Genomic DNA, 12,781 nt, shown 5'->3' with positions numbered 1-12,781 from the left:
TTGACCATTTTATAAGCCGCAGATGTTTTAATCCCTTCCTGGACGTAGCCAGTGTGGGCAAACGGTGTATTCCAAGGATTTATACATGGCCTGTGGAATTGTCAGCAAATATAGACCAGGCTGTGGAATTATTGGCAAATATAGGCTAGGAGATTTCTAACATAATATTTTACACATAAGTATTGACCTTTGCTTGCAGGTACAGTGGGCCTTCAAGATGTATTATTTAAATATTAAGCAGGGTGTTTTCAAAGTGTGTGTCTACTCCACTGGATGCCAAAGGATTGTTCACTTAAGAGTTGACCCTGCATCTTGCTTATGCAATTGAAAGATCACCAGTGCTGCTATGTTTTGTATATATTGTGTTTGCTGAATCTGGTTTGCAGGTTGTCTTCATATCCAGCTATTTGTTGTCTAAGCTTCTTTTAGCCAAAGCGGGCATGAAGTCTCATGTTAACACCCCGGCCCCATTTGATTTTTCATATTTTTCTTTTTTAGGCAGTTTGGAAACTGCCTTTCTAAGGTGAAAGTGGCAAGTCATGCTTTGGGACAATTGAGCAAATTATTCGTACTCGACAGCATCCGTTCCTTTTTATCTAAGTTCAGTTTCAAACAATTGGTTCCAATATATTATATATATGTGTGTTGTCATTGTATGGGTGGAAACAATATCATGGTTATGCTCCAGTAAGTTATTAGGTTAGTTATACTCTGTGGTTTGATGAGAATAATGAGTGTGTCAAGATAAGGCATGGTTTTGCTATGTGTGTATAAGAGTCTAGCGTGATGAGACGAGTGTATGGCTCATTGTGTATATGATTTGGTGCGATATATCATGCTATGTGACTAGGCAGGAGAGGGTATGGTTTGTGGTTATCAGAGGAAGGCATCGTTTTTGGTTTTACCTGGTCTGGCTAGTGTGATTCATCAGATTATCGATTGCTTCAGGTGTGATGAGGCACTGATTTTGTTGCTCCGTGCATTGTCAATGTGGGGTTAGGCATAATAGAGTTCAGTATGCGTATGGCTATGTGTGTGATCAGCCAGAATGGGGCCTGGTGTATGATTTGGCAGGTTAGGGGGTTAGAAGGTAATTAGGCAGCTTATGTCTATGAGTGCAATTAGACACAGTATTGCACAATTAGTTCCAGTACCTGTGTGCGGATATTGCCCTATGTATGAATAGGCAATGGTTTGTCTTGCTGATAATCTGATCTGTTGTCTTTAGGCACAATTTCCTTACTATTCTTACTATGCATGTTGGTAGTGCGTAATTAGACAGGACATGCCTCTTTCTGCTCATGCCTTTGTATGACTTTGTCTGCTTCAAGTTAAGTATATGACTAAGTAGGGGGTATCCTGGTGAATCATTAAGCAGTGAATGCCACTATATGCATTTGGCACAGTGTATTATTAGATTGGACATGGTTTGTGAATAGGCAAACTGACGGTGCAGTATGTGATGGTTTGATTGTGAGATTTTCCAGATTCGGGCCCAGACTAGGATTGGGCTCTGCATCTGGCCTAGTTTAAACAAGTTGTGGCCCAGTATATCATCATGCACAGTAATTCATTATATGGTTAGACATGGTGTGTTAGTTGTTGAGATATGGCTCAGAATACAGTTAGCACTCTTAGTTCAATTATATATTTTTTGAGGTTTTATTTAACTCTATTGATCCATGTGTTTCTGAAAAAATGAAGATTCATGTTGTACATTTCAAAATGTATTTAACCAATAGAAGTACTCTCGCTGTTGTATGCCTTATGGGTTTTAGTGGTGTAAGTGGCCATGTAAGTTCACCAGTAGAACAGTACAATCATATTAAAAGCTTAGTACAGTTTTTTTTTTTTTAACTTCCAAGCGTGTCTGTCTGCACGACCATTGGCTTTGTAACTCATAAGTCACAGCATTAAGAACTATGCAATAGACGTGATATCCGTTGTAAGCTTTTCGCTGCAGCAGCTCAAGGTGTCTGATGCAAGGGTCATGTGAGCAATTCAAGGCCATGGCATTTCAAGGAGGGTTACACTGAGCCATTGACTTTGCATTTTGACTTTGGTGATGTAGGAAAGCAGCCTTTTACTGCACATACAACCAGTATAGATGGGTCAGCAGTAGAAGTATCTTCTCCAATACTGGCAGGGACTTCATACCAGTGGCTTGCACCCCCCTAGCTGCAGTCACCCAGCACTCTCCAGCTGAGTTAGCTCTCTCCCCAGATAACTCTCAAAAGCGCTGTGCACACAGACAGTCAGGAAAATAAATGGTTTTGTGATTGTAGGTCGTTTGATTTTTCCACCGTATCATATGCCAATGATATTGTAGGTTGTAGCTTCAATCTCGGGGGCTCCATTAGAGGTTGCCAAACGTTACAGAAAGTGTATGTGTGAGGTTGTAGGTTGGATGGGAGACAACTGTCTTAAGTTAAACGCTGAGAAGGCAGCAGTCCTACTTTTTGAAAAAGAAATAACCTTCTAGAATCCCACTTGCTAGCCTCATGAATTGGGCCCTTTCCTGCCCCCCACCCCTCTCCCAGTCTCCAAGGTTAGAATGAGGGGGTCATTTTCGACAGCAAGAGTACTTTTTCAGGCCAGCTAAATCATACTACATCATCTTGTTTTTAGGTTTTGTAAAGATTGAGAAAGATCCATCCATTCATCCCGTTTGATTTACACAAATCCGTAATCACTACATTATTCCTTTCTAAGATTGAGAACTGTAATGCCCTTTATATGGACATACAAAAAAGGCAGATGAATAAACTGCCGATACTTCAAAATGTCGCAGATCTTTTTATGAAAATCCCAAAATACACACCAGATTCCCAAACCATTGAGATGTTTCATTGGCTGCTTCATTGGCACCCTGTCACTAAAAGAGTAGCATTTAAAGTGCTTTGCTTGACACACAAGGCACTTCACGATTCAGGCCCATTCTATCTGACAAAGGTATCTGAAAGAGACACGTTAGTGATAGATTCCCTACCTTAGAATATCCCCAGGCGTCAGACTAGATCTGGAAAGTTTTGCTTAGCAGTACCGTACCCCTGCGCGTCGGTAGGTGGTGTCATGCGGCTCTGCTTCCGTCACTGGCGTCGTGAGCGCCGAGATGACGTCACGGAGACTACTTAAAAACCACCCATGCGAGCTGACGTCAGTTCTGTCTTTTTCCGCGCTGCAACACAGATCCAGATTGAGCACCTCCGTCATTTTTTGACTACTTTTTTGAGACTTTTGTCTTTTCCTCTCATCTCCTGGTGCACGTAGCTGTAACATGTCGGTGGCGGACCCCCACGATGTGTGCCTCTACTGCCTGGAGACCGATCATGACTCCCGGGACTGTCGAGACTGTCGAGCCATGGCCCAAAGGCCTTGCGGGAGCGGCGCAGGAAGTTGCTGGAGGTTCAGCACTCCTTTTACCGCCGCTCCGGGTCTAGAGGCCGGTTCCCGGGCTGCTCACGGGACCGGAGTCCAAGTCTTCGCCTTCAGATTCCGCTAAGAGGCGCCATAAAAAGAAGTCAAAGAAGCGTGTTCGCTCTCTGACGTCCCCCCGCCGCTCCCCGGAGGAGGACGGGGGGGGGGGATGGACAGTGGCTCCACCCCTGCGGTTCCTCTGGAGCCGTGGAGTCCTGCTGCCTACCCACTATACCCGGGTCCGTCGGCGACTCCCGAACAGATGCAAGAGTTTCTTGCTGCCATGGACAGCCTTTTTAGGCCCTAGGCTCCTGCCGGCGCGCCTTCGGGTCCCATGTCCAGATCCTGTGGGCCTGGTGGCTCCGCCACTGGCGCCTGCCCCGGCGCCACATGATCCTGCGCTGTCGGCTCCAGCCTCAGCGCAATGAGGTGCAGTGCCGTTGGATCTAGCCCCGGTGCTGCCCTTGCCTCCGGCCCCGGCGCCGCCCTTGGCTCCACCACAGGCACCACACGGAGTGCAGTTTATCCTACCCCTGCCCCTGTTCTCGGACCATTTCGTTCCGACCTGGGATCCGCATTGGGATACGGCTCCGGCTCGGCCCCGACTGGCGCCGTTCCTGGCGTCGCTTGCTCCCTCTCCGGCCCTGCCGCCACAGCTGGCTCCCTCTACTCCACAGACGGACAAGGACTGGGACGGTTCCGAGGACCCCCTTGCCCGGCAATGTGACTGCGAGCAGGATTGGGTGGACGACCTTCAAGATGCGGGCGAGCTTGATGTGTCTGCTGATCCGGGGCTTGCCTCTCCTCCACCTACTATGGAGGAGGGTGCTTCCTATACCGTGGTGCTGCGGAGGATCTTCATCTCGACCTCCCTACGGTGGCCCTTAAGACCAACCTCCTTAGGGAGGTGCTCCAGACGGCGTTTACGTCGTCGGAGCCACTGCTCCCTTTCAATGAGGCTCTCACCGAAGTCCTCTTGGGCACTTGGTTGCGACCGGCCTCGGGGGCACCTGGTGACCCTGTCCTCTTGACCACTCTCCCCACGCCTGAGCGCCTGGTCATTCAGGCCTCAACATCGCAAAGTGCTTTTCCCGCGGCTCTGCTGGATAAGGACTCTAAAAGGCTAGACCAATTCGGCAAGAGGTTGTTCTCAGCCAGCTTGGGGTTGCGGTCAGTTAACACTGCCTGCTTATTGGGCCATTACTCTCACACAGTGTGGGATTCGGTAGCTGAGGTCTTGCCTCAGTTTTCTCAGGAGGTCCAGGCTGTCCTTTCCCAAGCGATTGCGGAAGGCAAGGATGCGGCGAAGTTTGCCATCAGGTGTGGTTTGTATACCGCTGATTCGTTGGGCAGGGCAATTTCCACGACTGTGGAGTTGCGGTGCCACGCCTGGTTGCGTTCCACTGGGTTCTCATCCAATGTCCAGTGCTCGCTCATGGATATGCCCTTTGATGGCTCCCGCCTTTTTGGCAATAAGGCCGACAATGCCCTGGAGCTTTTTAAAGACTCTCGGGCTACGGTTAAGTCTTTGGGTCTTTCCACGAAGAACCCTGCCACGCCGGTGTTTCGTTCCTTTTGTGGCCAGGGCAGGGGCACCCAGGCACGCTCTTCCAGCAAGCCTGTGCATAAGCAGCCTCAGTGCAGCCTTTCCATGGATTCCGCAGGGGCGGGTCTGGTAACCAGTCTGTGGGTCAGTCCACTTCCACCCCCGCTGCTTCCGCCTCTAAGCCTTCCTAATCCAAGCTTCAGAGTGCACCCCACGCCGGTGGGTGGCAGGATCCGCCACCACCTCCACTACTGGCGTGAAATCACATCGGACAAGTGGGTGCTGCAAATCGGCCATGTTTACGCACTTCCCTTTCTGTCCTCCACTCCTGCCATGCCGCCTCGGCACCCCCGCATGTCGTGGGATCATTTGACTCTTCTCTGTCAGGAAGTCTCGGCCCTCCTGGCCAAGGGGGCCATCGAGCACGTTTCTGGGCCAGAAGTAGGACATGGTTGTTATTCCCACTACTTTCTGGTCTCCGGAAGGAGAAGTTCAAGATGCTGACTCGGGCTCAGGTCCTAGCTGCCCTGGAGACTGGATGGTGGCGTTGGACTTGCAGGACTCATATTTTCACATTCCAGTCCTGCTGGTCCACCGGCGCTACCTGCGGTTCACCGTAGACCAGGAGCATTTTCAGTTTGCCGTGCTCCCCTTTGGCCTTACCAGTGCCCCTCGGGTGTTCACTAAAGTGATGGCAGTGGTCGCAGCTCCTCTGCGCAGGTCAAGGGTGTCAGTCTTCCCCTATCTCGACGACTGGTTGTTGAAGGCGGGCTCGCCCTAGGCAGTCGTCACCCACCTTCAGACTACGGCCAACCTCCTGCACTTTCTGGGGTTTTCCCTCAATGTGCCGAAGTCGCACCTGAGTCCCTCTCAGAGGCTCCCCTTCATTGGAGCGGTTCTCGACCCGACGCAGTTTCAGGACTAGCCTCCCGAGCAGCGAGTCCGGGATATTCAGGCTATGATTCCGATCTTCCAGCCTCTATCCTGGGTTTCAGTCAGGATGACCCCTGGGCCTGATGTCCTCCTGCATCCTGCTGGTGCCAAATCCCAGATGGCATATGCGGGCTCTGGAGTGGGACCTGAAGTTCCAGTGGGCACAGCACCAGGGCAACCTGTCAGATCATGTCCAGATCTCAGAGGGCACTGCGTGACATCTGCAGTGGTGGCTCACGAATCGCGATTGGGTCCATTGCAGATCCCTCTCCCTTCCCAAACCGGAGCATCCCTCCTAAGATGGGGAGGCCACTTGGGAGAGGCGGAGATCAGAGGCCTCTGGTCTCCGGCAGAGTCCCGGCTCCATATCAACCTTCTGGGCTGCGGGCAATCCGACTTGCACTGAAGGAATTCCTTCACTCTGTCCAGGGAAGTGTAGTGCAGGTGTTCACAGACAACACCACCGCCATGTGGTACTGCAACAAACAGGGCAGGGTGGGGTCGTGGACCCCATGTCAAGAGGCTCTGCGCCTCTGGACATGGCTGGAACATCAAGGCATTACCTTGGTGGTTCAACACCTGGCAGGTTCTCTGAACGCCAGGGCGGACAAACTCAGCCGCTGGTGCATGATGGATCACAAATGGCACCTGAACTCGGGCGTGGCGCAAGGTCTCTTTCTGCAGTCGGGAGAGCCTTGGTTAGATCTATTCGCCACCAAAGAGAACGCGCAAAGTCATCAGTTCTGTGCGTTGGAATTTCCAAGACAGCGCTCACTAGGAGACGCTTTTCGTCTCGAGTGGAGCTGCGGTCTACTGTATGCTTTTCTGCCTATACCACTTCTGCCCGGAGTGCTGAAGAAGATCAGGCTCCAGACTGGGCTCGAAGAGTATGGTATCCTGAGCTACTCAGTATGAGCATCGATCCCCCGATCTGTCTGCCTCTTCGGGAGGATCTTCTGTCGCAGTAGCAGGGGGCGATCCTCCACCCGTACCTATCCAGCCTCCACCTCCATGCATGGAGATTGAGCGGCGACATTTGACTGCTTTCGACCTTCCTCCCGAAGTCTGTAATGTCATTCTGGCAGCCAGGCTTCCCTCCACTAAAACTGTATACGCGTGCCAATGGAAAAAATTTGTGGTGTGGTGCGGTGCACAGCGTAGGCTGTGGATCCCCTTTCGGCCCCTCTTTCTGAGGTTCTACTGTTTCTCTTCTCTTTGGCCCAGCAGGGATCTGCTCTGGGCACTATCAAAGGCTATCTTTCTGCCATTTCTGCCTTCCTGAGGCTTCCTGATCAGCCTTCTTTTTTTAAGTCCCCGGTTGTTAACCGCTTTCTCAAAGGCATTACACACACGTTTCCTCCTGTGCCTTTCATAATGCCTCAATGGGACTTAAATCTTGTCTTGACTTTTCTGATGTGCGCTCCATTTCAGCCTCTTCATAACTGTCCTTTACGTCTTCTTACTCTAAAGACGGCTTTCCTGGTAGCTATCACCTCTGCTAGAAGAGTGAGTGAGCTCCAGGCTCTTTCTTCTAAACCTCCTTTTCTTTCGGTTCATCCGGACAAGGTGGTTGTAAGGACCCGTCCTTCTTTCTTGCCAAAGTTTGTCACGCCCTTCCACAACGGGCAGACCATTACTTTGCCCACCTTCTTTCCGCCTCTGCGTCCTTCCAGGGAAGAGGAAAAGGCTCCACCGTCTGGACCCAAAACGTGCGCTTGCTTTCTATCTACAGCAGTTCCGGGTGGATCCGGGTGGATGATCAGCTCTTTTTTGGCTACTTGGGTGCCAAAAAAGGCCGGGCTGTGCACAAAGGACCATTTCCCAGTGGGTCGTTGTGTGCATCAAAGCATATTACTCCTTGGACAAGAAGGAGCCTCCTGTGGGGTTGCGTGCCCATTCGACCAGGGCAACTGCAGCCACTACTGCCTTGGGACGCAGCGTTGCCTTGCAGGACATTTGTCAGGCAGCTACGTGGGCCTCGCTGTACACGTTTACCAAACACTACTGCCTTGACAGGTCCGGAGAGACGGCTTCTTTGGCCGTTCTGTGCTCCGTGACTTTCTGGTGTAATCCGGTTCGCAGACCCACCATTGGGGTTGGTATTGCTTGGGTATCTATTCTAAGGTAGGGAATCTATCACTAACATGTCTCTTTCAGGTGCACAAGTTACTACTTGGGTAACGATATATCTGTAAGAGACATTAGTTAGTGATAGATTCCTTACCGTCCCACCCATCCTCCCCGTTCTGCAAACTTATTACTAGGGTTAAGGTCATCCCCTTTTAGGGCCCTAGTTTTATGCACCAATGGTCAGTATCTTGCATGGCTCTGCGTTTCGGCGCTGAAAGTCGTGCACAGAATTGACGTCAGCGCGCATGGGTGGTGCCTAAGTAGTCTCTGTGACGTAATCTCTGCGCTCACGATGCCAGTGACGGGTGCGGAGCCGCACGACCCCACCTACCAACACGAAGGGGTACTGCTAAGCGAAACTTTCCGGATCCAGTCTGACGCCTGGGGATATTCTAAGGTAGGGAATCTATCACTAACTAATGTCTCTTAAAGATATATCGTTACACAAGTAGTAACTTGTGCATTCTGCTGTTATATCCCCAGAAAACCTCCTCCGTTCTAGCTCTATTAAATCAATGGCTAGGTCCAAAATCAATAAAGCATTCTGGGGAGCTAGAAGTCTTTCAAATGACCCCATTAAATTGTGGAATACGCTACCCCTGCACCTCAAAGCATTACCCACCCTTCTATAGTTCAGGAAACAACTGAAAACATGGCTCTTTTCGCAAAGTACCTGTTTTTACCTGTTTTCACACAGACCTGTTTTTACCTTCATTGTTCACAGATACAAGCGCCAGACACCCCTGGGAAGTCGAGCGCTCTACTAATTATCAATCTCATATCAATATTTATCTGTAAAATCAATAGAAACAGAAAACTTGGAGCCTTCTATATGATTAGGCTGGCTATGATCAGGTTTGGTAATTCTCACCTACTTCTTGTGGGTGTTCTGTTATTGAATGGCATACTGTAGCGACATTATAGTCCTTTCCCTTGGAAGTTTGACATTTCTATGTGGCTAACTGTTGTAAATAGTATTTTGGGTTTGGTAAGTTTAACTAATATACTGGTTATGTGGCCAAACTGCTGTAAATTGAGTTTGGCTGATGTAGGTTAAGCAGCCTGATTTATTGATGCAGGTTGAGCAATTTGCTCTTCCTTGGAACCCATTCCATCATGGCCGCCACTAGATTTGAATGTCGGTAACTCCTTCGGATCCGATTTTTTTAAATCTTTTTTTTTTTAAATCTGTTTTCTATAAGTTTTTACTTGGCCCATATGTTTGATACGGCTAGCACGCAATGGTTTCTTGATTATTTACAACAATACCACGTTTTATTTTTATTTTCGCTTTACACGCGATCACGTGGTACAGGTTAAAGGTCAAATACCCGGAAGTGTCGTCTCTGGCATTCCCTGACCGTTGAGGCATGAGGAAGTGAGACGCGAATGCTCCGGAACCCAAGTAAGTGTTAGCGCTGTACGAGTAATCTCATCTATGGAGGTTCTGTCGAGGTCATATGTAGTAATTAGTCCGTTTTGGTTTGTAGGAGATAAAAGAAACATCGAGGGTTTCAGTTGTAAGTATTTTGGTTCATTTCACGCTGTGGTGTTGAGATGGTAACATAGTGGTTGATCTGGTCGTTGGACTTGCACAGTTCTGGTACCGTTTTTTGTATTGTTACAGGGTATTATACTCTCCCGATTAATACGCAGGATTGAGTCGAATATTTTGTAAGTATGGTTATGACTGTACTTTGGGCTACTTAATCCTATGGTTATTTAGAACTGCCACATCTAATAGGTAGTTGGTTTTTGATTTTTAGATTCTGCAAAATAATTTGCCCATTGAGGCCTCACGTCCACCGGCTGGTGGTTAGTGGTAAGACCTTGATGTTTTGTATATAGTGTACATTGAGCACTTTGGTGGTGGTTTTATAATGGTTCTCACACTTCTTGATTTGTTTGTTTTCCTTTGAAATGATTAGACGATATTTGGAATGCAAGGTGTTTTATATGAATGTATATTCATTTGTGCATATTTATTTGTAGATATATTTTGTGCAACTGGTCCTGAGGATGGTCCTATGGATTTATTAACCAAAGAAGGACCGAAACGTCGACGCCTGACGCCGCTTTGCTTATACTAATACCATTTATGTTATATAAAAAATGTATGACTCTGATATAATCTTTTGTACATGGCATTTCGGTTCATCCATGTAAAGAGCATAAGGTGTTATATACTACCGAAAATCAATGAATTGTAGTAGTATCATGTTGCCATGCCTGAATTTTTGATAATATATTCGAATGAAAAAATATTTTTGTGAGAAAACATAAAACAGTAAAAAAACTGTATTTACCTTGCTTCTAGTAAATAATTGATCACTTTTTTGTGACAATATTAATTACTGAAATTGGTTTAAACGATTCCTTTGAGGACAATTGTTTATTTGTTGTTCGTGCAGTATGGCACAGCTCTTGACAGGTGAGTGTAGAGTACAGAGTATGTGGATCTCTAAGTGCTATTAAGTTGAATAAAGCCAGGTTATGCTTGTTATGTGAATATGCAGGTTGTGCGTTTCATTAGACAGGCCTTGGCCTTTCTGGTAATTAGGCAGAGTGTGATTAGGCAGGGTGTTTATTGTTGTGTATATGGCCAGTGTGTGCCTGGGCAAGGAGCTGTGCAGTGCTCTGTGAGGAGACCACTTCTTTGTGTCGGAGTATTATATGGCAGGGTGAGCATGGCACAGTGTGTGGTTAGTCTGGGTGTTGCCAGTGTGTAATTAGGATGAGTATTGCACTGTGTGGGATTAGGCACAGTATTGAACGATCTTTTAGTCTGCTGTTATGGTTCAGTGTTTTTTCCTTGTGGTTCATATCGCTGGTCTTTGATTGGACACATCATGCATGTGATAATGTATGTATTTGCTTCAGAAAATTTAGCTCAAGGTGCATATGATTTGTTTTTACGCCATGTTTGGCTCTGACTGTTAATGTGTCCCTTGCATGAAAAGCCTGGATATTAATCTGTACGCCCAAGCAAAGCATTACCCAATGTGCGGGTGGACACTGCATGCCGTGTGTGTGATTAAACCTGCTAGATCAGAGTGTGATTGAACAAGATATAGCAATGTGTGCATACTTATATTTTGTCATTTATATTGCACCGCTATTTTTGTCTTTTGTCCACTTCACTGTGCTTCAAAGTCCTGAAGATAGGAAAATATGATAAGGGTCTGTAGGATAGGTAAAGGTTAGGAGAACAGCTGAAGAGGGTGGGGACGGATTTAAACCCACAGTGTCAGTGGCAGAGGGGTATACAGACCGTTTCAAGCGCTTTGAGGCCCTGAGTTGGCCTTCAAAGACTGGGGAGGGGAGGCAGCCTGAGTTTACATTAACAATGTGGAAGAGAAGTTACTTAAGATGTGAAGGGTATGGATTGAATGATAAGGCGATTAAGCAGGATATGGTTCAATGTACACTTTTTCCAATGTGAGCACGTGGCTGCATGTGATTTGGCGTGGTTTTGCCTGGTTTGGGATAGGCCCGGTATCACTTGTACGTGATCCGTTGTATGAGTCTCACAGGGCCTTCCCAGGGCACAGATCTGTTCTCTTATGTCAGTAACATGGCCTGCTTTTTGCCGGCCCCATAGTGCTGCTATAAGAGGATTTGCGTTGAGCCTCAGAGAAGCCTTGGCGCTGATCCCTGGGTTTCTTGTTAAAGCTGCTCATTTGATTAACCTCTCTGTGCACCCGCCCTCCCGTTCACCCCTCCTTTACACCTGCCTTTCCCTTTTAGAGCCTGCGCTGGGGAAACAGTGAAGCCTTTGTGTGGACAGATGGGCTCCAGGCACTCTTCGTCTTCCAGAGGTTAGGTAAGAACATGGGGTGTGGGAGTATCTGAGAGATGACCCCGCAGGTGTGAATCCAGACCTGGGAATAAGAAGATACTCTACTTCCTGTGCATATAACAGCTAGTCTTAATGTTCTCTGCTGTAAGATTGTCCATTGCTTTGCCACTATTCTTTTTTTCCCTTCTGCACTACGTTATAGGCTTCACTCCTATGATGAAGTAGCACACTGTTTAGTATTACAAAACCTCACCCCTCACAAAACAAATGCACAATCTGCGTCAACTCCAGTTTTTCAGGTTAGTTCCTAGTTAATATATAACACATATAAAATCCGTTTGTGGATGTGGTACGTTAGACTCTCTTTTATTTGTCACTTTTCGAATAGTCACTTTTTCTGTAGTGCTCTACATTCATTATATCTTCAGTTGAAAGAAGATCTGTGTAGAAGTTTGAAGATTGTAAAATAGTTTTTAAATTAATGCATTTCAAACGATCTCCTTCATTTTGTATTAAACAACTGTAACAGAAACACAAGGTAATCATCCACATTATCAACAACCAACTCTTGTAAATAAAAATGCAGCCATGATTTCCTAAGAGTTTAACTTTGAGTCAAAATGGCAAAAGTGATGACACAGTTGAATTGGCTCACACCACCGTCAACGCTTGGTCTTCATTCCTTGATTCTTTTTTTTTTTTGTCCCACTGGACTCTGTGGATGACATTCTCACATCCGGTTTGCACACTCAGGTCAGTATCCATTGTAGTACAACCTGCAGACATATAAGAAAAAAAACTTTTTTATAATTTGTTGAGCACATGCGGAGGAGACTGTCCAGTTTGTTCATTCCATCAATGCTGCTTCTCAGCAGAGAAGATGTTTTGTTTTGTCTCAATTGAGATTACATAGTAGCATCTCAAAGATTTGGCATTCCAATTGGCTGATGCTGGTT

General features: G+C 47.2%; 1 protein-coding gene across 2 annotated transcripts in view; it reads left to right on the top strand.

Annotated features, from left to right (window-relative positions):
• TMEM138 (transmembrane protein 138) overlaps nt 1-12,781 on the top strand; it is a 73,304-nt gene that overhangs the window by 45,093 nt on the left and 15,430 nt on the right. For both annotated transcript variants that reach the window (XM_078680635.1, XM_078680636.1), the window contains exon 4: nt 11,774-11,849. In XM_078680635.1, coding sequence (XP_078536761.1) covers nt 11,774-11,849 — 76 coding nt within the window. The remainder of the gene's footprint in view (nt 1-11,773; nt 11,850-12,781) is intronic.

This window comes from Lissotriton helveticus, chromosome 3_1, assembly GCF_964261635.1.
Source record: "Lissotriton helveticus chromosome 3_1, aLisHel1.1, whole genome shotgun sequence".
In the NCBI taxonomy this organism is placed as follows: domain Eukaryota; kingdom Metazoa; phylum Chordata; class Amphibia; order Caudata; family Salamandridae; genus Lissotriton; species Lissotriton helveticus.
Note: the sequence above shows the minus strand (reverse complement) of the source record. Positions and strands in the feature narration are given on the sequence as shown.